The sequence below is a fragment of the Puma concolor genome, chromosome C1, assembly GCF_028749965.1.
Source record: "Puma concolor isolate L17-30 chromosome C1, mPumCon1.1.hap2, whole genome shotgun sequence".
Classification (NCBI taxonomy): Eukaryota; Metazoa; Chordata; class Mammalia; order Carnivora; family Felidae; genus Puma; species Puma concolor.
The window spans coordinates 5,778,703-5,804,489 of record NC_141674.1 but is presented as its reverse complement, the minus strand read 5'-3'; the positions used below and the strand labels follow the sequence as shown (position 1 = coordinate 5,804,489).

General features: G+C 58.1%; 1 protein-coding gene across 5 annotated transcripts; it reads right to left on the bottom strand.

Moving 5' to 3' along the window:
* Positions 1-371: 371 nt before the first annotated feature.
* On the bottom strand, positions 372-25,102 carry SLC45A1 (solute carrier family 45 member 1). 5 transcript variants are annotated; one of them, XM_086715578.1, is made up of 9 exons: positions 24,956-25,102; positions 19,957-20,377; positions 19,277-19,369; positions 18,593-18,817; positions 14,719-15,458; positions 12,074-12,227; positions 9,806-9,982; positions 8,499-8,704; positions 372-3,046 (listed from the first exon to the last, which is right to left on the bottom strand). In XM_086715578.1, the coding sequence occupies exons 1-9, from the start codon at positions 25,100-25,102 to the stop codon at positions 2,462-2,464; spliced, it is 2,748 nt and encodes a 915-aa protein (XP_086571704.1). In that variant the 3' UTR covers positions 372-2,461. The 5 variants fall into 5 exon arrangements, with proteins under 5 accessions (XP_086571704.1, XP_086571705.1, XP_086571706.1 ...); XM_086715579.1 differs by lacking the exon at positions 24,956-25,102 and adding an exon at positions 20,869-20,893; XM_086715580.1 differs by lacking the exon at positions 372-3,046 and adding an exon at positions 5,625-6,047.
* Between the last annotated feature and the right edge of the window lie 685 nt (positions 25,103-25,787).

The window sequence follows — 25,787 nt, the reverse complement described above, 5'->3', positions numbered from 1 at the left end:
CATGGTCGCTGTATCGATAAATGTCTCTGGTGAGCACAGGTGAACGGGGTGCCCCGCGTGGGCACCACCTATGTAAAATGGAGGTCGCTTGTCTGTAGGGTGAGGATGCACAACAGAGAGATGAGCAGTGACCTCCCACATACACATGAAGGTGACGCTCAAATACCAGGAACGCGGAGCTGAACGGTTGTGAATGCAGACGGCCGATGGGTGAGGGTCAGGGCTGGAGCGCTGTGTGGAAGCTCGAGAGACGTTTGGGGACACCCCTCGCCAGTCTCCGGAGACCACGCGGTGAGACCCTGAGCGCCTGAGTGTGATCTGGCACCGACACAGACCAGCTATCACCCTTGGCCTCTCCTGGCCAACCCGGTCGGCTCCGAACTCAAGACCTGTGGAATCCGAGCAGGACCAGTTACACCCGGCACGCGGGGTCAAGCTGACAGGCCCCGGGGCCAGTGGAGGTGTCTGTCCGGCCCTCGACCCCTGAGCAGATCCTTCCCGCTGGCCTGTGGAGACACCAAGGGGACGCTGGCCTCCCTGCCCCCTCCCAGGGAAAATCAGACAGACGAGCTTGCTTGGGGGAGGCGGGCCACAGCGTTGGCCGTGCAGTTGGATTCCTCAGGCTGCAGGAAAAAGCGAGCCTCTGGAGTCCTGGGGCTCCTGTGGAAGGCAGAGCCCGGCAGGAGTTGGGCCATCGGAGCTGCAGGTGCAATCGTGGCCGAAGCCCGTGGCTCAGGAGCGCATGCTTTACCGTGGGGCGCGTGAACCCTCACTGGCTTCTTTGTCCTGCGTTTTTGGTCCTTGGAGGTCTCCGTATCCGAGGTGTCCTTTCCCTGGGTTCTCACTGGGTTCCCAGCTGCCCTGGGGCGCTCTGGCAGCTTGAGTCCTGGGCCCCGGTGCTCTGACCCAAGGCAGCTGCTCCGGTAGCTGCGTTTGCCAGGAACAGCTTCCGAGTCGTAACTGTTTCCTTTTGGCACATCGGGGACCCAGGCTGCGGAAGCTGTGCTTGTGTCCCCCCACCCCAACCCGGCTCCCCTTACCTTGGGCACCTCGTTACCGGACCGGGTCCCAGTGGATGGGAGGCACTTGCTTTGCAAACCTTTGCTGAGTGAATCACCAGGGCCCCCTTGCAGAGGGAGACTCCGTGGTGCACACTGTCCAGATGCGCTGTGGAGCGGTTGGTGGAGGTGAGGTGCCCTTGGGCCCCCTCCGAGGAGCTGGTCGCTACTGTGGCACCTGAAGTGGCCCCCTTTCTCCCTCAAGCCGCTCTCAACCCCGCCTCCCCCTGACCAGCTGTGCCTGCTCTGGGACATCACAGCCCCTCCGGCTCCGGCCCTGGGATTCAGTTGGGGAGGGGGCATCCGCTGGTGGCCTCTGGGGAACCCCTAGGGTGTGGGCACTCAATGTAGTGACTTAATTAAAGATGGGACTTTAAGGCACGTCTTAGAAGACGCTTTCAATCTCATGAGGACAAGCTGTTTAAGGGCTGATGTCTTCTACGTGCCTGGCCACCACATGTCACTCCCAGGTCCCCTCTGCTCCCCTTCTTTGCACGGGCTCAGCTACACGGCAGGGCCACAGAATAGATTGGAAACTCGGTCCTCGCTACCACTCCCGGTCCTGACCGCCAGGTGGCGCCGTCTGTAAAGCCCTGACGCCGCTCATCTGCCGCTCTGGCTGCAGGGACCTGTCGAGGTCCCCGGCCCTGCGATGATGGGGAGAGATGTGTAGGAATGATGTCGAGTATTCTGGAAAAGAACAGACGTTTCCTGGAGTCCGGCAGCCAGGCTGGTGGGTCAGAGGTGAAGGGGCGGGGTGTTCTGGGCAAAGGGTCACCAGAAGAGGTCCCAGGAGCAGGGGCAAGATCTGGGGGCCAAGGGCCAGCATGGATGTTACGATGGGAGGACAGGGGCCGCTTCTCTTGTTCTCAGCCACAGTCCCCACGCTGGGTGTTCAGTAAACCCTCGCTGAGTGGCGATCACCCCGTGGGACGTCCCCAGCAGTGACGATTTCTGGCACGGTGGCCTCCGTAGCCCCCTGAAGAGTCCCCCTGAGCTGCCGCTGCCCCCGAGGGTCCCGTGCCCCAAATGTGCCCCATCTCTGGACGTCTCCTCTCCTCCCGAGTCTTCCAGGAAGAGGGTCCTCCGCTGCCCTCCGCCCTCACAGCCAGGACGGGGGCACGGCACGCACCTGCAGACCCCGTAAACACGACCGGGGGGCAGGAAGGAGCGGAGCGCCTCACCGCACCGCGGGGCCTGGCAGTTGTCAGTTCTGGCACATTCCAGGGAAGCCACCTCCGTTCCCTCGAGACTTGTGGCCCGGTGTGATGGGTGGCGGGGCTGCTGCCTCACCCAGTCCCCGTATCCCAGACCAGGGTCTAGCAGCCTGGGAAGGCAGACACCAGACGGGGAGGCTGTGGTTTCGTGACTGGCCCCTGGCCCCGCGGGCAGAGGCGGTGTGTTCATTCCCAAGCAGCAGCAAGCGACGAGAGTCGATGGCTCAGGTTTGCTGGCGAAGTCAGGAGTGCCTGGGCCTCAGCGGCTCGGACAGGGTCCGTCTCATCGCCGGCCCACAGAGCCAAGGCTTCCTCGCCCTTTCCTCTTACAGCCAGGCCGAGACAGGCTGGGGGGAGGGACCGCGGCGGCCCAACACTTGCTCCAGAAACATCAAGCGGTGTGAGGCCAGAGTCCGAGGCCCCTGGTACCAGGGTGGGACCCTGTGTGACCTGGACCAGGCAGTTAGTGTGCTTGTGTCGGGGTCCAGGTCGGTCTGCGAGACGGAGCGGAACTAGCCCCTGCCCCTCACTGGGGGAGCGGGGGTGGGGGGGGCGATGAAGCCAGAAGACTGAAGAAGCCGCCGAGCTCGCCACACGGCCTGGGCAGGACTCCGGGGCTCGTGAGCAGTGGCCACTGTCCTCGCCGTCCTCACGGCTCCTTTTCGAAGCGAAGAGAGCGATTCTCTGAGATGTGGAAACCCAGCGGGCGTGGCTCTCAGCGGGTCCGGGGCCTCCTCGAGGTTTGGATCCTGTGGCCGCTCCCACTGCCATCTGCTGGGAACAGACCCCAAGGTCAAGGGCAGCGATTCGGGTGCTGGCCTCAGGGCGGCCTGTGCTCTGTGCCGCCCACGGATTGGGGGCAGATTCCCACGTGTAAGAGCAAACCTCTGTTTACTTCGAAAGTTCTAGGAAGAAGGCCCGAGGCCTGGCCAGCCAGGAGTGGGAGGGGAGCCTCTCTGCTTCTCACTCACAGATGTGACCATTCGGGACAAAACCAGCCCAGACCACAGGACAGCCAACCGAAACCACCTATTTTAAAAAATCTAAAGGTCTGGTAAGCAATATAAACGTGGGGGAGGAGGAGTCTGGAGTCTCAGGAAAAGCATGGGACTAACAGGAGGCCCAAAGGAATTGTGTGACTTAGAAAAGTCACCCAGAGACGCCAGCGGGGCTCAGTCGGTTGAGCGTCCAGCTTCGGCTCAGGTCACGATCTCACGGTTTGTGAGTTCGAGCCCCGCGCGTCGGGCTCTGTGCTGACGGCTCAGCCTGGAGCCTGCTTCGGATTCTCTCTCCCTCTCTCTCTGCCCCTCCCCTGTTTGTGCTCTGTCTCTCAAAAAATAAATGCAAAGAAAGAGAAGAAGAAAAGAAAAGTTACCCAAATTCTGTCTGCTTCACCGACACACTGAACAGGGAGGATGAGACCTACCTCACTTAGCTTGTAACTACCAAGGCTAAAATGGCATGTCATGAAGGCACAGAGAGAGGACTCACTGATTCCAACCAGGGTGGGCTGCACAGAGGAGGTGGCGTTTTAGACGGAGCTAAGTCGACTCAGAAATTGATTGGCAGCAAAGAGGTAGAAAGACTTCACCTGCCGGGAGAGCGTGGGCACAGGCACAGAGGACCCCTGTGGCGGAGAGGGTTCTGGGGCCGCAGCACGGGAGGCTGGAGCCGGACAGAGGCGATGGGCTTGGGAAGACGGTCAGGGCCCAGGCGGGGCATGAGGAGTTTAGAGCTGGTTGCTGAGGCTCTGGGAAGCCAGAGAGAGGCAAGGGATACACTCGGGCATGTTTATGGCCCCCCCGGCTACAGGGTGGAGGTTGGGCGGGGAGGGTAGACTGGAGACAAGGAAGCGGGCAGAGATCCTGGGCCAGAACTGGGGCCACGGAGAGGAAGGGCCTGGACTTCTGGGACCCAGAGGAGCCTCCTCAACTCCAGGGGGCAGCAGGCAGGGCACTGAGGGAGGCCTGGGGGAGCCCACGGCCCTCATGGGGAGGTGGGGAAGGTGGCCCGCAGAAGGCTGGGGGTGTCACGCCTACTGTCCCTGCCTCGTCGGAAAGATGACGGGACGCGTTAGCTGCCAGTAAACCCCAGACCCTCCTTGGCTGCCGGCGACGGCCCCAGGACCCCGTTGCTTTGGGGGGACTTGTGGTCCGTGTCTCCTGTGTCCCCCAAACACAGGGAGCGTGCAGTGAGGGTGCGGGGGGGGGGGGGGCGGGCCCAGTTCTGGGGCAGCGGGCCGGTACCACAGGGACTGGCCACGAACCCCCCCCCCCCCGCCCCCGTCCCGGCGCACATAGCTAGCGCTCACGGCCTGGGGAGAAGAGCCCACCCGGCTGCGAAGGGAAGGGGCCCCGGCCGCAGCTGGGGGCGTCGCGTGGTGGAGTGACGGAAGCCACGTGGCGAAGGACCTCGACACTCACAAGAAGACAGATGCGTCCAGGTCCATCGGCTGGAAGACGGTGGGTGCAGGTGAATGCGTCGAGTCAGGGGCGTCTGCCGCTGCACCTTCCCGGGCCTCCCGCCTCACCCGGCATTTTACGGCCCGAGCGCTTTGGAGCCTACGGTCCCTCGAACGCATCAAGCAAGCTCCCACCTCGGATGTCGGATACCTTCCCCTCTTCTCCGGGGCGCTGCTCCCGCGGCATCGCCAGAGAGAACGGCCCCCTCTCCCTAGCTCGGCCCGCTCCCCGACCCCGTCACCCCACCCTCCTACCCTGCTTGCCTTGTCCACAGCACTCACCGCGATCCTGGGGCACAGACCTCAGTGTACGGTCTGCTTCTCTTCCCACATCAGCTCCGTGAGGGTGGAGACTCGCTCACAGCTGGCCCCCAGCACCTACCACTGCCTGAACACCCAGGGCACTCGATGGGCATCTGTAGGGTGGACGGATGGACGGATGGGCGGGTGGGTGGGAGAACGAATGAACGAATGAATGAACATGAGGCCTTCTGACCCGAAAGCATCTGTCCACTCCGACTCCACTCTGGGACGCCACGTAGTTAGATCAGGCTCTTTGCACCTCAGCACTACTGGCACGGGGGGCTGGAAAATTCTTCGTTGTGGGGGCTGTCCTGTGCCCCGTAGGGTGTTTGGGGCATCCCTGGACAGTGGCACCCACCTGGGTGGTGACAACAAAAAGACCTCGAGACAATGTTTTCGGGGGGCGGGGGGCCTGCCAAACCGCTGCCAGCTGAGAATCAGTTACGCCTTTACTGTCCGTGAGCGACTCTCACAGCTCCCTCCCCCAGAGTCCCCATGGAGAGTAGCCCGTCCCACCCCCCCCCCCGCCCCGCCCCGCCCCGGGCGACCTCTCCACCCCTGGGAGAGCCACAACTAGAAACTGTAGGCGTTCCTGCTGCCATTTATTGTTTTGTCACATATTTACATTCCGCAGGAAACCTGTCCCGCGTCCGTCCACCAAGGCCTTTTGGTTCCTCACTGGCCGGACTGCTCCAGACCCCCGGGCGCAGGCTTGAGGCCAAAGCCGGGGGCTTGGGGGTGTCAGACGTTCAGCAGGAGGGGCCGGTGCTCCTCCTCGGTGGCGTCGCTGGGAGGGATTTCGTAAATGACGAACAGGGAGGAGTACACGCAGCCCAGGAAGGACACCAGGCTAGAGAAATACATGACCCCGTTGGTGCTGCCCACGGCCGAGGTCAGCGGCCCCAGCACCAGGGACACCAGGATCTGGGCCAGGAAGTACTGGCAGCTCAGCAGGGAGATGTCCACGCCCATGCCCCGCCTGGTGCCGTCCGCACCGGACCCTGCAAACTGATCCAGAAGGAGAAACACGTCAGCGGGCCACCTGGACAGCAAGGGGACCTCAGCCCCACGTTTCCTGCAGGACAGGGGACCCAGCGGGCTCACATTTTCCAGCGCCGACGTGCGCAGGGAGTTCAGCCAAGAGTTTAATAATATTTGTGTTCAGAGAGATGACGGCAACGAAAAGAATCCGTGACTAACAGGAGTGGAAGGGCCGTGTTCCCACAGGCCCGGGCGGCACAGAGGCTCCCTCTGGCTTGGGGATCTGGCCTTCCCCGGCCTCTCCCTGGAGAGACGGGCACTCCACGTCCCTGCCCGGCCCCCTCCCCAACCTCTGGCCGCCACGATGCCTATGCCACGCTCGGAAACACCCTCTCACGGTCGCCGTGCCTGGTCCTTTGGCCCGGCGCTTAGAGGCCCCGTGGCCTCCACGGTGGGCACGTCTCCCTGCCTCCCACCCGTGCCCCCCCTCCCCTGCCCCGGTGCGGGGAAAACGCACTCCTTGAGCAGGTCTGCAAGGGTGACGGTGGGAGGGGACAGGGTGGGTCCCCCCGCTGCTCCCCCAGCACAGGCCACCCTCACCCACTGAGGGCAGATGACGCCCCCCCCCCCCCCACAGACCGCCGTGTGTGCACCGCCGGGGGGGGGGGGGGGGGGCGGGGCCAGCGTGCCGGGCCCGCCTCCTGATGCGGCCGTGGTTGCCTCTGGGATATTGCCAAGCCCCCTCCCCGGGCAAGGCTGTGTCCTCAAGGGGCTGTGGAGGGGCCCCTCGTGTGTCCTGGGGAAACTGTGGCTCCCCGTGGCTACACACGGTTGGCAAGGCCACCGTGGTGGGGAGGTCACGGGTTAGCTCCGAACCTGCAACGGAGCAGAGACTGACAGGACTGTGAGCATCTAGGAGACCCTAGAGCCAGAGTCCCAAGGCTTTGAGCAGCGCGAGGGTGGCCCGAGGCTCTGGGCATCCCTTGCCGCCGGGTGGGGCAGCCTGGCGCCGGCCCATCTGCCTTCCCAGTCAGGGGGTCTCCCTCCCCTCTTGGTCCCTTGGGTGCCATTGGCGCCGGCTGTGGCGGCTCTGCAGGTGCCGGCTGGATGTTCGGGTCGTGCACGGGGCTCACTCTCCAGCGGTCACAGCCTCAGCCCTGCCCTGGGGGAGAGTGCAGACGGGCCACTGCCTGTCCGCGTAGCTGGGAGTCCAGCTGCTGGCGGAGAAGGGGCTGGGAGGGGCCACCGCGGCTACCACCCAGAGGCCCCGGGTCTGGCCCCTTGTAGTGCCTGGGTCTCTGGGCCGATTGGACTTCTCACAAAAAATACTGTGCTCAGAGCCGGCCCCCACTGAGTTCATCAGAGACTTCAAACTCTTTACAACAACTCAGGATGCCTCCTGGGCCGGGCCTGGGGGAGGCGGCAGAGGCCCTGAATGAAAAGGGGGTGCGAAGAAACCCAGGTATCAAGGTGATCTTTTAATGCAGCATTTTAAAATCTCGAAGTTACCGCAAAAAAATCTTGGATGGGAGCATTGTCGGCCCTAAGAAGGAGTGACGGACACACTGACAGGCCACGCACCTTGAGAACCTGATGCTGAGTGACAGAAGCCAGACAGAGGCCCCGTGTGCGCGATTTCGTTTACATGAAACATCCCGGACAGGCGAGTGCACAGGGGGCACAAAGTCGACTTGTGGGCGGGGCGGGGCGGGGGGGGGGGGGTTGCCGTGGAAGGAACGGGGATGGCTAATGGGTGTGGGGTTTCTCTCGGGGGCGACGAAAATGTTCTGAATCGATTGTGGTGACATGGGTGGTACATGGTACATACGTGGGTACATGGTATGCCTGAAAGGGGCGGACTGTATTGTGTGGTGGGTTCTAGCTCAGTAAGGCTGTTAAAGGAAAATCCACGCTGAACACAACGTCAACATTTTATACAAAGGCAGGGCTCGGCTTCCTTCTTTATCCTTCTGCCTCAGACTCCACCGTGGCTCGGCACGGTGCCGCGACTTACCCAGTCTCTGCTTAAAGTCCTGCTACCGCGTTCAGTGCAGGGTTTTGGCACCAATTCCCGTCTTTTGAAATACTGCATTCTCCTATCATTGACCTTGATCCCTGAGTTTTGTGTGTCCAAGGCGAGCCCCTGCTTGCCTCACCTGAGGCCCCGGGCGAACGGGTGACCCCGAAGCCTGACACTGGAGGACACAAAGGGGCGGGCCTCCCCTTCCTCCCTCCATACCGCCCAAGTACCGCCACGAACAGGGCGGCTACGCGCTCAGGTCTGTGCCCTCTGCTGCCGGCCACTTGACATTCTCAACGTGTGAACAGGCCCCTCGCTTTCGTGGTGTAGCTGCTCTCAGGCTCATTTGTCGGGGTGTTCAGGGGGTTTCTCCAAGAAGCTGGGGGGTGGGGAGGGTGTGGAGGCCAGGCCCAGGCCGGCCTTTTCAGGACCCGAAGCAGAAAAATGGAAGCACTTACCTTTTTGTTCTGGTAGTAATCGCACAGAAGCGAGTAGGGCAGGGTGCACAGGGTGGAAAATAAAATCCCGTAGGTTATGCAGAGCGACAGGACCACGTACAGGTTCCTGGACAGGGTGGCGAGCCCGGTCCCCAGGCCAAAGGCCAGGTAGGCAATGAAGTACAGTGTGCGGATGCTGAGGTATTCTTCTAGCTTCTCGAGAATAGCTGCGGGCCAGAAAGGAGGGTGAGCAGGGGCACCGGCCGGTGGTCCCGGGGACTCCGCTTCCCTGGGCCACCTGCCCCCGGCTGGCCCTCCGGCTGGCAGGCAGCTTGCCCCAGGCCAGAAAGCCCGCGTAGGGGGCCAAGGTGTCAACAGGGTGGTCTCGAGCCCCCCAGCGCTGCTGCAGGGGCAGGGGTCTTGGGCCGAAGCCCCACGGGGGCCCGGGGTGCGGGACAGGGAAGTAAAACCATTCTGGGGACGAGCCCGGCCGGCGGCCCGCCTGGCACCGCCTGTAGCTAAGAATGGTTTTTGTATTTGCAAATGGTTTTAAAAACAATCGAAAGGAGACAGATATTTTGTGACACGTAAAAATCATATGAAATTCCAATTCCCGTGAGCGCAAAGGAAGTTTTACCGGATCTCGGCCGTGAACACTGGTGAGACAGAAACATCTCGTCTGAGGCGGCTCCGAGCCACAGGGGCGGAGCCCAGGGGCTCCCCAGGGGCCACGTGGCCCGCAAGGCTGACCTCGCCCACCATCTGGGCCTTGACGGAACACGTGGGCCCGCGTGGGCCGACGTTGAGATGGAATTCGCCCAGGCCCCCCGCTGGGATGGTACCCGGCACCCTGCAGGGACCCAACCTGGCTTCCTACGTCCCCTGTGTCCACCAACGCGAGCCTCGGGGTCATCTCGGCCTCTGGCCTCGGCTCTCCCCACCTGCCCTCTGTTCTCTCCTGCCTCTCCCCTCCCTCTGGACCGGTCGCCCCGAGACTCCACGTGGGAAGGGTGGGGGCGGCAGACAGCACGCCCGTCTGGGGGCGACGTCGATGTTGGGGCCTGGCCCCCACTCTGCCCTCGCTTGCGGGCCTGGCCTGTCCGCCCGCTGGCTTCCTCGGGTCTCGGTGGACACCCGGGCCCTGCCCCGCCGCCCGGCCGACCCCGACGGCTGTTCCACGACTGTGTCCCCCACACCCGGAAGCCACGCCTGCCGTTGCAAAGGCACCACCCTCCCTCCACTCGGCGGACGACCCCGCTAAAGCCATAACTCCCATGGGGGGGGCCCCCACCCCGCTTCTCCCCCCCCCCACACCGGGCGGCAGGTACCTGAGTAGAAGGCGGCGCTGAAGGCGTAAATGCACATCCCCCAGCAGCCCATGGTGACGCCGCTGTTGTATTTCTGATATTGTTCTGACGTGTGCGGGGCTTTGGGGTCTCCCTGAAACACCACCTCACCCATGAAGTCCGTGTAGAAGAGCAGCATTCCCTCGAACGACAGCCACCCTGGGAGGAGGGAGGGGCTCGTGACCACCGGCCCGGACGCTGGCGTGGCCCCATCTTTCCCCAACGGGGTTTTACTGATCGTCAAAGGAACACAGTGCCTTCATCGCTTGGAAACTTAAAGAAGAAATTACCTATAGCCTTGCCACCCAGAGGTCACTTGACCTCTGTTAAGATTTTATAAGTTCCCTTCTAGCCTTTTTGAAAGCAAATACGCATCCTTATAAAAACACAAGCTCTGGGGAGCCCGGGTGGCTCAGTCGGTTGAGCGTCTGGCTTCGGCTCAGGTCATGATCTTGCGGTTCATGGGATCGAGCCCCGCGTCGGGCTCTGTGCTGACAGCTCGGAGCCTAGAACCTGCTCAGGATTCTGTGTCTCCCTCTCTCTCTGCCCCTCCCCTGCTCACACTCTGTCTCTCTGTCTCTCTCTCAAAAATAAACATTAAAAAAAAATTTAATTATTAAAAAAACACAGCTCTGTTGCTTGAAAGATGCTAGTCTGTTCTTTCTCTAAACATTATTGCCACAAGGAAAGCGAGTCCCTCACTCCCTCTAAATGCCTCATCCTGTTCCCCACTCGCCTCTCTGCAAGGGAGACAAGAAAATGCCTGTGGAACCGCAGCCACAGGCATGCGAGGGGGGGCATTTCACTGAGAGAAACGCGTCAGGAAGCGCAAATGTCGATACGGGCCCACTATCGCCGAGGAGACTGAGGGCTCCTTCAGTTTCACCTTCAGTAGCACAAGGGGGGTGGCATTTATTGGACCTCTTGAACCCCAATAATTATCATGCACAACTTCCTATGCTATTAAAATTCTTCAATAGCCCCATATTAATGGCAGCAAAATATTGCACAAGGCGGACACGCCATTAATACATTTAACCCCTCTCCTCTCCTGTTGTTCGTTTATACTTCCCGCACTCCCTGCCCCTGCTTCCCAGCTTCTGACCATTATAAATCATGCTGTAATTAATACCTGGGACATAGATTATTTTTTTCTCAAGGAGACTTCACGCCCAGCACGGAGCCCAACGCAGGGCTCCAACCCACAACCCTGAGATCAAGACCTGGGCTGAGATCAAGAGTCAGACGCTTAACCAACCGAGTCACCCAGGTGCCCCTGGAACATACATTCTTGATAAAATTTCTGATGATGTTCGTGCAAAGAATACCAAGCAGGGCCACTGGGATAAAGGTTATGGGCATTCTCAACATTCTTGGCCGTTGCCGGGGCGCCTGGGTGGCTCAGTCGGTGAAGCGTCCGACTTCGGCTTAGGTCATGATCTCATGGTTTGCAGGTTCGAGCCCCGCGTCGGGCTCTGTGCTGACAGCTTGGAGCCTGGAGCCTGCTTCTGATTCTGTGTCTCCCTCTCTCTCTGCCCCTCCCCCACTTGGGTTCTGTCTCTGTCTCTCTCTCTCAAAAATAAACAAACATTAAAAAAAAAAAGATTCTTGCCTGATGCCAAATTGCCATCTAGAAAGTCATCCTGATTTATGGCCCACGATGTTTGAGAGCCTAGAGCATCTCAAATGCTTAATCAGCCTCAGAGGTTCAACGGCCCTACAGCAAGGAGGTACCACATGGAATGAGGTGAGAGCCAGGGCTTTTTCCGTGGCGATCGGAATGCCAAGGCCGGTGGGTTCAAGGCCGGTGCCGGGCACAGGCGGGCACGTGTGAGTGTCGGCACACATGTCCATCCCGGCTCTAAGAGCAGGACAGCAGTGAGGCTCAAACGGGCATAAGACACAAGTCCCTCCAGTGGCTCCACTTCACTGTGAATTGTCCCAGGAGCTTTTGGTAACGAGAATCCGGGCTCCGTGGAGACCCCGCGTCCCGCTCGGGGGAAGGGGTGCGCCTCGATTCGGGGCTACCTGGCCCTTCCTGGAGAAAAGCCCTCTCGGGCAGCCCCACACCACGTCCTGCCCTTGGTGGGGTCTCAGGAGTCCCTGAACTCATGGGAGATGACCCCCAGCCCGGGACGTGGCTCTCTGGGAGGCCGGCGGGGGAGGGAGCGGCCCGGGTCAGAGGGCCGCGTCCCCGCCGCAGAGCGAGGCGGGGACACGGAGGCACCGGGAGGTTTGCCAAGAGCTCACCCAGGAAGTGGTTGACGCAGAGATTGCGAAGCGCCTTGGGCATGTTGCAGATGGTGACACACAGGTGCCTCATGGACAGAGGCTGCCCCGACGGCTCGCTGGAGCCCGCCAGCTCACTCTCGTACTTGACGCCGTTCAGTAAAATATTTGCCACCTGTGGAGGAAGCCACACAAACCTCCTCAACGGAGCAGCAAGTCGCGGCCGCCACGCCGAGGCGCGGATGTCGCCGCGACGAGAAAGTGAACGAGAGAGACACGCGCGCGGGGGCCACGAAGGTCCGCCTTCCCGGGCGGGGCCAGCCGAGCGCCGAGCGCCGCCCTGAACGACAGGGCCCACGTCAGGTCATCTCTTCTGGGACGTGGCGCAGCTGGGAACAGAGCCCCGTGTCGGGCGTGCCCCCGCCTAGGCCCCAGGGCGGGAGATCCGTGCCACGGAGCGCGAGGGAACACCTCGTCGGACGTGAAACACACTTGAAATACAAGAAATATGGGTCAGTTCAAATCCAGATGGTACAGAAGTCCCTTCTCTTCCGCAACAGCGGGGGGTAGAAGACTTCGTGCCCGGTGACCGGGGAATCTGTTTAAAACTCTCTATCCACACGGAGGCCAAGTGAGCAGGTGCAGGGAGCGGACACGCTTACCTCGGCCCTCGGGGGGGCGGGGTGGGGGGTGGTCTAGATTTCTCTCTGGGGCCCGGGAGCACCGCTCCCCCCGGCAAACGGCAAACGCGCTCGCTGATCCGGTTTGCGAAGTCCTCCTGGGACGAGAAGGTGTCAACGCCACGGTCACCCTGCCTGGGCCGCTGGTGTAGACACCAGCCGGGTGACCTAACGGTTGTGCGAGCAGTGAGGGGCAGGAAGAGACGCCCCCCCCCCCCCGGCTCCGGGCGGGACCTCGTGCTGCGGTCAGCTCCCGGACATTCCAAGTGGGGACGCCGAGGAGGCCAACAGCCCATGGCACCGGCCCCCCGGGCAGCCATGCCCACCGAGCTTGTCACCCGTTTCTGCCGGAGGAAGACCACTCACATCACACTCGTGCCCGCTTGAGGCTGGGCGTGTTTATATTTAGCTCAGGATTCTTCCTCTCCTCAAAGAGCTGACTCACAAATTGTACTACACCGAGCACGGAAATAGAAGGGACTCAAGTGAGATTTTCAACCATAACTAAAGAGCTGTATCTAGAAGGCGGTTTGAATTTTTTTGTTTTGGAACAGCATAGGCTGGTCGGGATCGACAAAAGGTCTGACCGATTGCTCCGATGTCATCATTGAACGAAGAGAATGCCCTTGACCTGAGCGATTAGAGAAATCTCTCTCTTCTGACAATAAGGGGATGTCCTGACTTCGGGTTCTTCAAACCTTTCCCAGATCTGGACCCTGGAGATGTGCTCGGTGCTGCCCACGGGGGAGCCTCGAGACCTCCCCTCAAGGAGGCCACGCACCTGCCCAGCACCCTGCCTCGGGGCGAGAGGACGGTCGCCCTTACGAGACGATGGAGACCCACGAAGACTGACTAAGCCCTAGCGCCCCGGAGAAAAGCAGACCAGACCCACAGGCGCACTCGAGGACAGAACAACGAAGAGAAAAGGAACAGCCGCCTCGACACATGTCTCCAGTCCACCTCCCCCCGAGTCAGGGAGTCCGTCGGTCCTCCCGGGCGCACAGAGGGGCCGCCTGGCCGGGGGACAGCCCCGTGTGGGTGCACTTCACGGGGACATGCAGCCCTGCCGTCAGGCAGACATGTCAGCAGGCCACGCTTCCGAGCCACCCGGCCTTCAGGACGGCCCGCCTCCCGTGCGCCCGTGCGGGCTGAACACGGTTGTACGGGGCTCCTGCCCGGGAAACTCCGAGTTCTTACTGACATTCTCGCTCACCCTTGGCACAGGCGGGCCGCGGAACTATTATGGGTCCTGCAACTGACGAAATACCTTCCTGATATTTCAAGCAGCCTCCTCAAGACAACGGAGTCCGACGGCGGTTAAAATCCCGCCTTATCAGCCGGTGGCCCTGCAGCCGATCCGACGTGTACTGAGTACAACGCAAACAGCCTTCCGGAAGGTTCTCGGCCTGCACAGACCCTGCCGTGCGCTGCCTTTTAGAATGCAGAGTCCTGAGAGCTTCTGGGGTGGCCGGCGGAGGCCGGACGCCGGGAGAGGGACGCGGGGAGGGCCCGGAAACGCCTGCCAGATTTTCCGTTCGGTGTCCACCTTTGCGGGAGACTGGCGGGCAGCAGGTTCGCGCTGCCAAGGTGGGGGGTGGGTGTGGGGCGGGGAGCGGGAGGGGCTGCAAATGCAGATGCTTGCAACAGGCTCGCTGCAGCCTCGTCCTGGCCTGGGTGGCCTTCGGGCAAACGTGGCCGCATCTCAAAGGAGTGTCCCTTTAATGGTGGCCCATGTATTAAGCCATCGATGGGCCCGTGACAGACACCCTGAACTCCCTCATGGGGGGGGGGGGGGCGGTCTCTTCACCGACGCGTGGGGCTTGTCTATTTAGATCCGCAGACCTTCTGATCCCCCCCAGCAGGAAGGGCTCCGGATGTCTTTCCAGAGCGACAAGCCCTCTCCATCTAACTGGGGGCTGGGGGGTGGTGGACAACACACAGTGGCAACACACGCTGACCCGTGGTCCCCCTCACCCTGACTTTTACCTGCTGACTGAAGGTCACGTTCCTCCTCCGGCTGGTTTCGGGGCCCCCTCCTCCGGCCGCATCCGGGATGGCCAGGGTCTGGGGTCTCTTCAGGATCCCGGCCGATCGCGGTTTGGGGGCGTCCAGGGAGCCCACCCTCAGCGTGTCCCCGTCGGGGCCGGCGGCCAGCGCCACCTCCCGCCTGTCCCCGAGGCCGCGGTCCTGGCGGTAGAAGCCGTCGGGGGCCCGGGGGAAGCTGAGGCTAATGGCCTGTGGCGGGGCGCTGCTGGGGATGGCCAGGTAGTTGTCGTGGCCGCCCGTGAAGCAGTCGATGAGCACGCTGTCGATGTTGGAGGTGGCGAAGGACGAGGCGAACTCGTTGATGCCGGTCAGGGAGCCGTCCCTGCTGGTGAAGCTGCCGTACTTGGGCGTCAGGGGGCTGAGCGGGGAGATGGGGCTGGAGAAGCTGGCGTACAGGCTGGTGGCCGGGTGGCAGGGGAGGGGCTCGCCGGCCCCCTCCTCGCACAGCATGGGAGGGGAGGGCGGTAGGGGGAGGCTGGGGCTCTTCATGGTGGCCTTCTTCTCGCCGGGGGGCCGCAGGGGTCTCTCGGGGATGCTGACCAGTGTGAGGACGGTGGTGATGCTCAGGGTGACCGCCGTGAAGATGTAAATGACCCTCAGCTGCCCGCCCAGGGCTCTCCCGAAGCTGGTTTTGTCCCAGTGGATGCCCCCGACCACGTACCCGAATCCTCCTCCGAGGCCTGCGGAGAGAAGCGGGGTTAGGTCCCCGGGGCCGGGAAGGCCCTCAACGGTCACGGTTCCAGACCATCATTCTGGAAGAGTAAGGACCGTGGTTCTTACTCAGGTTGCTTACTCAAGTGTGTGTGTGTGTGTGTGTGTGTGTGTGGTGGGGGAGGGGGGACCAGGTGGCCACCCTGTGTCTTGCTCGCCCGATGCCAGCATCCTCATACACGGCCACCATTGAGTCACCCCTAATGGTGACCGAGGACGGCCACCCTGGTGACTAGCTCTCCGGGTCAGCGGGCCACCGGGACACAACAGGGCTGCGGGAATCCGGTCCTTTCCTCTGCTTGCTGTATCCCAAGGCCTCCAGGAACAGGTAAAGGGCAAACTGATTTGTGCAGCACAACGTTAAAATGCAGGCAATGCCGCGTTGCAGCCGGCCCCCGGCACAACATATACTCACCTCCAGAAAGTGCTGCTCCCCCTACCCCCCAGCTCCCCCCACGTCCCAGCGCCCCCCCACCCCAGGCCCCTTCGCCGCTACACTGTGGGTCTCGTGTGTTATCTGGAGCCCGTCTACTGGTTGGGAGGCGAGTCTGTTTACTTCTGCTGCTGAAGAGGAACCTGCTTCCCCGAAGCGTGTGGGCTCTCTGGCTGCCCTCCGCTTTGGGGGCAAGCAGCCACTGTTAAATAGTAACTCTTTTTTAAAAAAAAAATTATTGGGGCGCCTGGGTGGCGCAGTCGGTTAAGCGTCCGACTTCAGCCAGGTCACGATCTCGCGGTCTGTGAGTTCGAGCCCCGCGTCGGGCTCTGGGCTGATGGCTCGGAGCCTGGAGCCTGTTTCCGATTCTGTGTCTCCCTCTCTCTCTGCCCCTCCCCCGTTCATGCTCTGTCTCTGTCTCAAACATAAATAAACGTTAAAAAAAAATTTTTTTTTAAATAAAAAAAATTATTAATTTTTCAGAGAGAGCAGGGGAGGGGCAGACAGAGACAGGGACAGAGGATCCGAAGCGGGCTCTGTGCTGACAGCTCAGAGCCTGGAGCCTGCTTCTGATTCTGCCTCCCCCAGTCACGTTCTGTCTCTCTCAAAAATAAACATTAAAAAGAAATTAAAAAAAAGAAGAAACACAGAGAAGGAACTATTAAAAAACTGGACAAAGGACTCGCATGTCTATTTAATGTCTGTTTCTCCAAAGAAGACATACAAATGGCCAATAAGCACATGGAAGGACGCTCAACTTCACGAGCGTTTAGGGGAATGCAGATCAAAACACAACGAGATTCCACTTTGCACCCATCAGGATGGGTCGTATCAGAAAAAAAAAAGAAAAGAAAAAAAACAGAACATGACAAGGGCTGGCCGGGAGATGTGGTGACATCGGAGCCTTTGTGCTTTGCTGGTAGGAGGCAAAATGATACAGCTGCCACGGGGCACAGTGTGGAGGTTCCTCAAGAAATTTAAAAGAGAAATACCGTAAGATCCAGTAATTCTACTTCCGGGTTCATACCCCAAAGAATCGAAAGCAGGGTCTTGGAGAGTTATCTGCACACCCGTGTTCGTGGCAGCAATATTCACAGCAGCCGAAACGTGGAAGCTACCCCTGTGTCCATCAACGGGTGAGCGGATAAGCGAGATACGATCTGTACGCACAACGGGATGTTATTCAGCCTGAAACAGGAAGGAAATTCTGACACCCGCTACGACATGGATGGACATTACCGGAAGTGAGATAAGCCCACACCCCGCACTGGTCCTGCCGAGACCCCTCCAGAAGTTCCCTGGACCCACAGCCACACGGGAGTATGAATAGAGTCCGGCAGTGGCATTTTCTAGAAGAAGCGACAGAGGCCCGGACAGCCTGAGCCGTCTGCCCCCGTGTCGCACAACAAACAGAAGGACACCGATTCAGGCCTCCCGCCCCTCCGTCCGGGTCCCGCACGACCCCGTCTTGTCACGTCTTTCCCTTGACGTTGACAAACACCTTCCACCTCTATTTTAAGTGGGATTGTCTTAGTCCGTTTTATGTTGTAACAGGATACAAGTTTTATACTGAGAAAGTTGGGAGTCCTGATTGGTATGGGATAGTTTGATAACCAAAGAGCACCCTGAATTCTCTTACTGCTCTGCGGTGAGTTCTCTGGAAGTTTTCACCCGCCCCGTCGCTGAGCCCATTGGTGATAACCCTCAAAGCAACAACTTTGAGTGGCTGGACCCACCAAGGTCCCAGCTGAGGCTGAACAAGGCGAAACTCCGCCTTCTTATTTCAACCCTCAGGTGTGAACAACCGACCTTTTTGTAGTCTAGATGGTGTCATGATTTTGCAGGGTTTTTTGCTCTGTTTTGTGTGTGTGTGTGTGTGTGTGAGAGAGAGAGAGAGAGAGACGTCACCATTTAAAATGGCCCCCACGTGTAGCGTTGATGTACTGCTGTCTCTTGTTGGTAAGTTCGAGAAAGCTGTGATGTATCTTATGAAGATGTGAGATGAGCTTTGTTCAGGGACGTGTTACAGGGCTGTCGGCCATGCGCTCAACGGCACTGAATCTGTAATATACATTCCAAGGGTGTATTTAAATAGAAACACATAAAACAAGTTTAGGTATTGATTGGTCGATGAAAATGTGACCAGAGGTTCACAGGGAGCTAACCCTGTACTTTTCCTTGGGGCAGTGACTCGGTATTGGCTAATTCAGGCTTCCTGGCGACTCTGTAGAACGTAACTACTCGAACGATGAGAATAAACTATACATAAGGCTATATACACAGTTACGCACACACATTTATAGCTACATCTATAGTTCATACACATATACGCATGTATCAGCATTATATATTATTACTAAAATATATCATCTGAGATATATATTTTCTTCTTTTTAAGTATACTTTATTTTATTTTTGAGAGAGAGAAAGAAGGAGTGGGGGAGGGCCAGAGAGAGAAGGAGGGAGGGAATCCCAAGCGGGCTCCGTGCTGTCAGCATAGAACCCGATGCGGATTCGAACCCACGAACCGTGAGATCGTGACCGGAGCCGAAACCAAGAGTCGGCCTCGTAACCCACTGGGCCCCCAGGCGCCTCTGAGACATAGTCACCTCAGTGGTCATCTGTATGTGCGAGTTCAGCCCCCCGTGCCCCCGCGCTGTGGACACCTACCCGCCAGGAGGGCGTGGATGTTGAGGCCGCGGTCCTGGTCGGCGGGGCCGCACACGTCCATCATGTAGGCGTGGCTGGGGTTGTCTGCCGAGTCCGCACTGAAGTCCACCAGCACGACCCCGCACACCGTGAGCAGGAGGCCCCACTTGTGGTTGTCAGCCGAGTCGGCCAGCGCCGCGCCCAGGTCCCTGCCGTTGAGCAGGAGCGAGAGGCCCAGCAGCGCCCCTGCGGACAGAGAACCGACGTGACCGGAGGAAACGCGGAGCAGCCCGGGGCTTGAGTCGAGCATCTTTAGGGCCCCGGAGAATTCCTCTGTAATCAAACTTCAAGCAGAGCCCATCGGAAAAGTCACCCGCAGACTCACCATATACATATATATATATATACTTTTTTTTTCAGCTTGGGTCGGGGTTTTTTATTTTGTCAAGCAGAGCAGGAACGACATACACGTTATTAACTCACTCTTAAAAAATCAAAGTGATGTATTCTCACAGTGACCTCGGGCCAGGCTAGGGGTGCGCCCTGCCCCCACACCCGAGAAATGATCTGTATATCCCTGCTTCGGTCACCAATGGTCTAGGTTTTGCTAAGAGGAAGCATTTGGGGCCTTTTTTCCTTTCCTTTCCTTTTTCTTTCTTTCTTTTTTTTTTTTTTCCACTTTATTTCAATTCCAAAACGACAGACCTATAGCCAGGACAAGAATGAAAGGGCGTCTCCTTCCAAACCTTGAGGTACATCGGTCACTCCAAGCACCCAACAGTGGCTGCAGTAGGAATCCTGAAACAGAGCAGGCCAGTGGTCATTGCGGGGATCCCCACGGCACCCTGGGCTGGACAGTGAGGGAGACTCATCACATCCCTCAAACACCTGCACCCCTGCGTCCCGGGGCAGCAAAAGAACAGACAGTAAAACTCAGAGTACACAGTCCTAAGCTCGGAAAACAAAAGACAGAGTCTTGGGAAAGCTCAGCTTCCCCCCCTACATTTTCTAGTCAGGCCCCCCCTAAGGCCCTAAGCAGCCATGACCTTCCTTGGGAATCCAAGAAATTCCAGGACCTCCCAGCCCCAAACCACAGGAAGCTTTATCGCTTGGATCCTCCAATGACAGCTCCGTGTAAGATGGTGGGAATCCTCGGGGTCTGCGAAATTCCTGTTCTGTAGTCTGGTTTCGACAGAGTCCCTTAAAATATGGGGTGTGACGACGACCATACCTGTGTTTTCCCACAGACCCAAACTAACGAGTGGAACTTAACTCTCGTTCCTCCCTTGGCCCCTGGGGCCCCTCTAGCTGCTTCGACTCAGGCTTCCGGAAGCTTCCAGAGGTTTCCGGAGGCCATCCGCCATCGGGGCTGAGCTGGGGCTCACCGAGGATGGGGCTGATGAACCACACCAGACTGTAGAGCTGGTCGGGCAAGCCCATCTGTAGGAGCACGGGGGTCACATACGCTGTCTCCATGGCATAGCTGAACTCGATGCCGAAGAGAATACAGCCATTGAAAAGCAGCTCCCGGAAGGACCTCTGAGGGTGCAGGTCCCCAAAGTCCACCAGCTCGATGGGACATGGGGTGTTGGGGGGCGGGGGCGGGGAGGGACGAATGTACTTCCTCCTCTTGGGGTGTCGTTTGAAGTTGTTGGCTCGGTGGCTGATGTGCCGGGTCACGGACCCCGTGTAGCCGGAGATCTGAGACCTCCAGAAGTCCTGAGGAGCCAAAGTGGGGAGCAGAGCCTCTCCCGGAGGGGTGCCGCTCGCCGGGGGGATCATCGTAGGGGGGGCCGGTGCGAGTGCCTGCGGGGAAAGCCCGTTTGGGGGCGACGGTGACTCACCAGGGCCTCCACCACGAGAGTTGATTTTTCCAGGTGGATCCCTCCCACCACCGCCCCCCCCCCCCAAGCTGGCACCTGCTCGTCCTTCTCATTTGAGAACGGATGAGTTCACGGTGCAGAACCCTTAGAGTCAAACGCTGTGCCCCCCAAAGTAGAGCCTACTGCTTGTGGGTGATGTCACCGGGCCTCAGTTTTGACTCAGTGCAGCTCCTGCTCAGGAGACCAAAGCTGACGCTGTCCCCCTGCCCAGAGGGAGGACCCCAGCCCTCAGGTCCCTGCGCTGAAGTTCAAGGGGACCGACCCCGCCCCCTTGGCTCCACGAGGAGGAGTGGAAGCAGCCAGGCTATTTTAGGACCTGCAGCCCATTCTGGGAACTATTTTTGCCTTTCCCTGCAGGTCTCAGGGGAGCCCCGCGGCAGGGACAGGCTTGGGGCAGGACCCACCGACACACACCCTGAGTGCACGGTCAGGGGACAGTCCTTCCTTCGTGCGATGGAAAGTCGCAGCGGTCACCTTGCCTAACGCTTACGTCTACTCTCCCCAGGAGGCTGGGGCCCTTGCCTAAAAGCAGATGCATGAATTTAATTCAAGGCCTTTCCTTACAGCACCAACGGGTGAGTGAATTTGTAGTCAAGTCAGGAGAATGGAGACTTTTAGCGTGTTTGAAAATGCTCTCTTTAAAGAAATAAACCAAACGCCCTGAATAGGAATACCATTTACAAAAAAAAAAAGTGAGGAACAAAAAGAAGCAGGGGGGTGAGAAATGGATCCCCACCCCCCGCCGCCCCCACCCATCCTCAAATCACTTTTTGGAGCAATCTTCACAACGCCCAAGCCCCAGGTAGGAAGTTAGCAAGGGCGCAGCCTTCTTCCCGCTCCCTGGGGTCAGTAGCAATCTGCCACGCGGACACCTGCTCCTGGTCATGCAACTGCCCTTCACTGCTTTGGGATAAATCTAGATTGTCCTTGAAAGAATGGATTCCAGTATGTTGACCTGCGCATTTTGGCCAACGTCGATTTTACTAAGCCTAGGGAGAGGAAGGCTACCAAGGTCGGAGGGAAAGAGGCAGATAAAAACACAAGAGGGGCACCTTCTAGGATTACGCCTGGCCTCTGGGACAGCTCACCCCATCTGCCTCGCAGAAGAGCAACTGCCTACATTTCCTTTGAAGTCCTTCCTGAGAAGCAGGTCCCAAACTCAAGACAACACCCCCCAACATTGGCCAACTTCCCGCCAAGGACACTTGTTATTTACCAAGATAAATATTATAAGCTTTTTTTTTTCAAAATTACTTTTTAAAAAATGTTTTTATTCATTTGAGAAAGAGAGAGAGAGAGAGAGAGAGAATGAGCAAGGGAGGGGCACAGAGAGAGGGACAGAGGATCCAAAACAGACTCTGGGCTGTCATCACAGAGCCTGACACGGGATTCGATCTCACCAACAATGAGATCATGACCTGAGCCAAAATCAAGAGTCGGACACTTGACTGAGTCACCCAGGCACCCCTTTCAAAATTACTCTTAAGCTTTAAAAATGAGGCCCTTATTTCTGACGTTAACTCACCGCCTTCCATCACACCGTCACTAATCCAGAACTTCCTTAGGAACCTCTTCAAAATGCCTCATCACTCCAGATTTGTATCCTAGACTCCACCCCCTACCCCACCTGCTCAGGGATTATCTCCCTTCTGTTCAGAAGACACGAACAGCGGAAGTGATTTTCTTTAGAGACACCCTGGCAGGAGCCAGAGCACCGTGTTAACCCACCAACCCATCCACCCACCTACTTTTCCACCCAACCATCCACATGCACACCACACATCCACCCCATGATCTTCTAATCCACGCACCCACCTTTCCAACATGCATGCATGCATGCATCCACCCTTCCAAACATCCACTCTGATCCATCCATCCGTCCAAGCATCCATCCATGCATCCATCTACCCACCCCTCTACCCATCCCCCACTCATCTACTACCCATCCATTCATTCACCAACCTACCCGTCTTCCCATTTGGCTGGGTACTAAGTACCAAGACACTGAGATCAGAGAGACAAAAGAAAGACAAAGTTCCTGCCCCTGAGTTGGGTGGGAAGTGGAGGGAAGGGGTTCTAAGCAGTGGGAACCACCTGTGTAAAGGAGAAGTGTGTGCAACAGTTGGGCACCGTGTCAGCATGGTGGGAGATGAGGCCACCGGGAAGGGATCAGCTGACGATGCGGGGCCTTGTGGCCCTGCTAGGAGATGCATTTCACACCGGGATGACGGGGACAGATATACCCAGAGACCCAGTCTACTCTTGCCTCTGTGGCTTATCTTATGGCCTCAGAAAAATCCCACACTATGTCCAAAACAAAAGCAGATATACCTAAGAACTATGTAGGCAGGTAGTACTTCATTAAAAACACGATCCACTTGTGACGATTAAGTCAAGCTTTTTTTGTTTTTAAAGCCAAACTTCTTGATTGTGCTCTTCCTATTCTAGCTCAGGCCCTTGGACATAGTAAATATTCCAGAAAAATCTGTCCTTTGGCCAGTCTTGCCTTTAAAAACCCGGGTGGCCGTTAGCATTCTCCGGAGCGTCACCCTCTCGTTAAAACCACAGAAACCAAGAGCCCATTGGAACACCACTTAATCAGACCATCTCCTTGAAAGTCAGAAGGAAGACCTTTGGCACAAGTGTGTGGGGAGCTTGACCTGACCCCACCCGCCCGGTCATAGCCCCACATCCACGGCAGTGACTAACTCCCTCTCTGCCTCTCCGCCATTGCTCTTTCCTATAAGCATGTTACCCCCATAGAGTGAACTTAAGTGCACGGGCATTAGAAACCTTGCCTTTCATTTTGGAATGAAGAACCATGGGCCACCCTGGAAGAATTTCAGATTCAAACCGCATATAGTGGAAGCATATTTTTGAAAAGCGGAGACTGTTCAACCTTCCTTAGAATGAACTCTGTGGATAACCCATGTCTCTACCTGTGATGTGACCACTTCACCATCACCTGCCCGCCACCCCCAGCTTTAAAACACAGCCTGCAGCCTGTCCTAGTGAAAGGCACACCCTAACACCCCTGCCTTACTGCCCACCCCCCGGCATCTAAACCAGAAATGAAACCTGGACTTGAAGAAGTCTTCCCTGATTTTCAAATTTTGGGGCCAACGTTACTATTTTCCTTTCAAAAATACATTTACTAAACGCTGTCCACGAAAGTTCATTCTAAGAAGAATGTTTGAAATTAATTTTTGAATGTTATAAGAAATGAAAGTGAAATTTAAAATAATGAAATAGAATTCTGATACACGAATACCAATATTTCCAATCTTGCCATGTTGATCACATTATATGAGCATTCAGTCCAAAAAAAATCTATATGTCTATACTTATATCTATATGTCTATGTCTATATCTCTATCTGTATCTCTGTCTATATCTATATCTATATCATCTCCCTGGACCCACAAAAGTTATATGCTGGGCCCACTGTGCTTCTAGAATACAAAGGATGTTTCAAGTAATGAATCCCTCAAACTGTGAAATGGGAAGATTAAGTGGCAAATGATTCATAAACATAAAAATGCCCATGCCATTTGAATGCTCAAAGTTACCCTACTATGAGCCAAATGATTTCCTCATTTCTTTCTCCTCTTCTTTATATGACACAGGTTTCCCGCCTGGGGTCACACGGGGCCACATCCCTTCCCCGCTCTCCCTTCCGCCAGTTCTCAAAGTTAATACTTGAAGGAACCATCCCCAGGCCAGCAAAGGGCTGCGGGGACCGAGGGGGTGTATTTAACGAGCTGGTTACTGAATTGCGGCCATTCCTCACTTTTGCTCTCTGGAATTCGGCCCCTCCCTGACAACCACCTGATCCAGAAACCCCTGGTCAGGTGCACACCGAACTTGGGTTTCGTTAGCACCTGATTCTCCTTCCCTATAAAGGCTGAAAAACATAAACATTATGGTAACCCCAGAAATAACCCGAGAAGTTTATTGATGAGGTTGGAATGAACTGAATTGCTGTAAGCCTCCTGTTTCAACCGTGGCAAGAAAGCAGAAACCCTGGGCCGTAAACTCATCATAAACTCAATCCTGGGATGCTGACAGAGGTCCTACCACAACCCCCTGCCAGCAGGAGGGTTCAGCCTCAGGCGGGAGGCAAACCGGAAGCTGATGACACCTGCCCAGGTGACCCGGGATCAGGCCTCCGGCACCAATAGGCACCGCGCAAGCCTGGGGCAGGTCCCAGTGTGTGCCAGGGTGGAATCAATCCTGTCACCCGGCGGCCGCCCTCCTCTGGGCCGAGGGTTCCGCACCCAGGGCGGGGGCGAGGCCGGGACTCCCTTTACAGGTCAATCAATTAGGCATCAAGGAAGAACAAAGGTCTCCGTGCCAACCTCCAGCCCCAGTCGTGGCACTGTGACTACCCGGGGGTCGGGGGGGAGGGGGTGGCCTACGCCGCGGTCGCTCCGGCGCAAAGCCCGGCAGCTGTGCGGGGGGGGGGGGGGGGGGGGGGGGGCGCGGGAGGAGATGGGGGTACCTGCGGCTCGAGACAGGAGGCATCCCCTTCCGAGGCCGGGCTCCCGCCTGGCCCGCGCGCAGCTCGGGTCCCCGCCCGGCAGCCCCCGGCCCGCCGCTGCGGCTGCAGCATCACCCCGCGGGGCGGGGCCGTGACGTCACCCTGCATCCCGCGCCGCCCGCGGCCCCGGTACCCGCAGCGCATCCTTAAAGCGGCACCGCCCCGCCTCGGCCCGCACCCCTCCCGCCGCCGGGAAAGCCCCCGGCCCTCCACGCGGGAGAGTACGATTTCAGTTTAGGAACGGGTTGGTGGAAGACGGAGATGTTAACACGATGTGCTGCAATATCTTCCTAGGCCCACGAGGTCTCCTTTTTATTATCATTACTGTTACTCATTATTATTTTATAAAACACACACTCATGTTGGCTGATCCTTGAAACCACCGGGTGCTCCAGGCACTGTGCCCACTGCACAGAACGGGTAAGTCGGTCCCGCCTACAACTTCTGTACTGCATTCCCCTAGGCCCTTAACTTGTACCAGGGCCTTCTCCGCGTCGCTGTTCTAGGGACTGGGGTCATAGCAATGGCCAAAACAGACCAAAGTTCCTGCCCCTGTGGCGCAACATCGTAGACAGGGAGGGCCACATCAGTCAAGACAAATATCACACGTCCGTGATGTGCCAGAAGATGGTTGCTCCCCAGAGAAGGAGCGGGGACTGTGGGGCTGGGGAGGGGGCCCTGTTGCGGTTTGCTTTTGTTTTAAGTTTTACATATAATTGGCCGTCAAGTTAGCTAACATGCAGGGTATACAGTGTGCTCTTGGCTTCGGAGTAGACTCTCCCGACTCACTGCT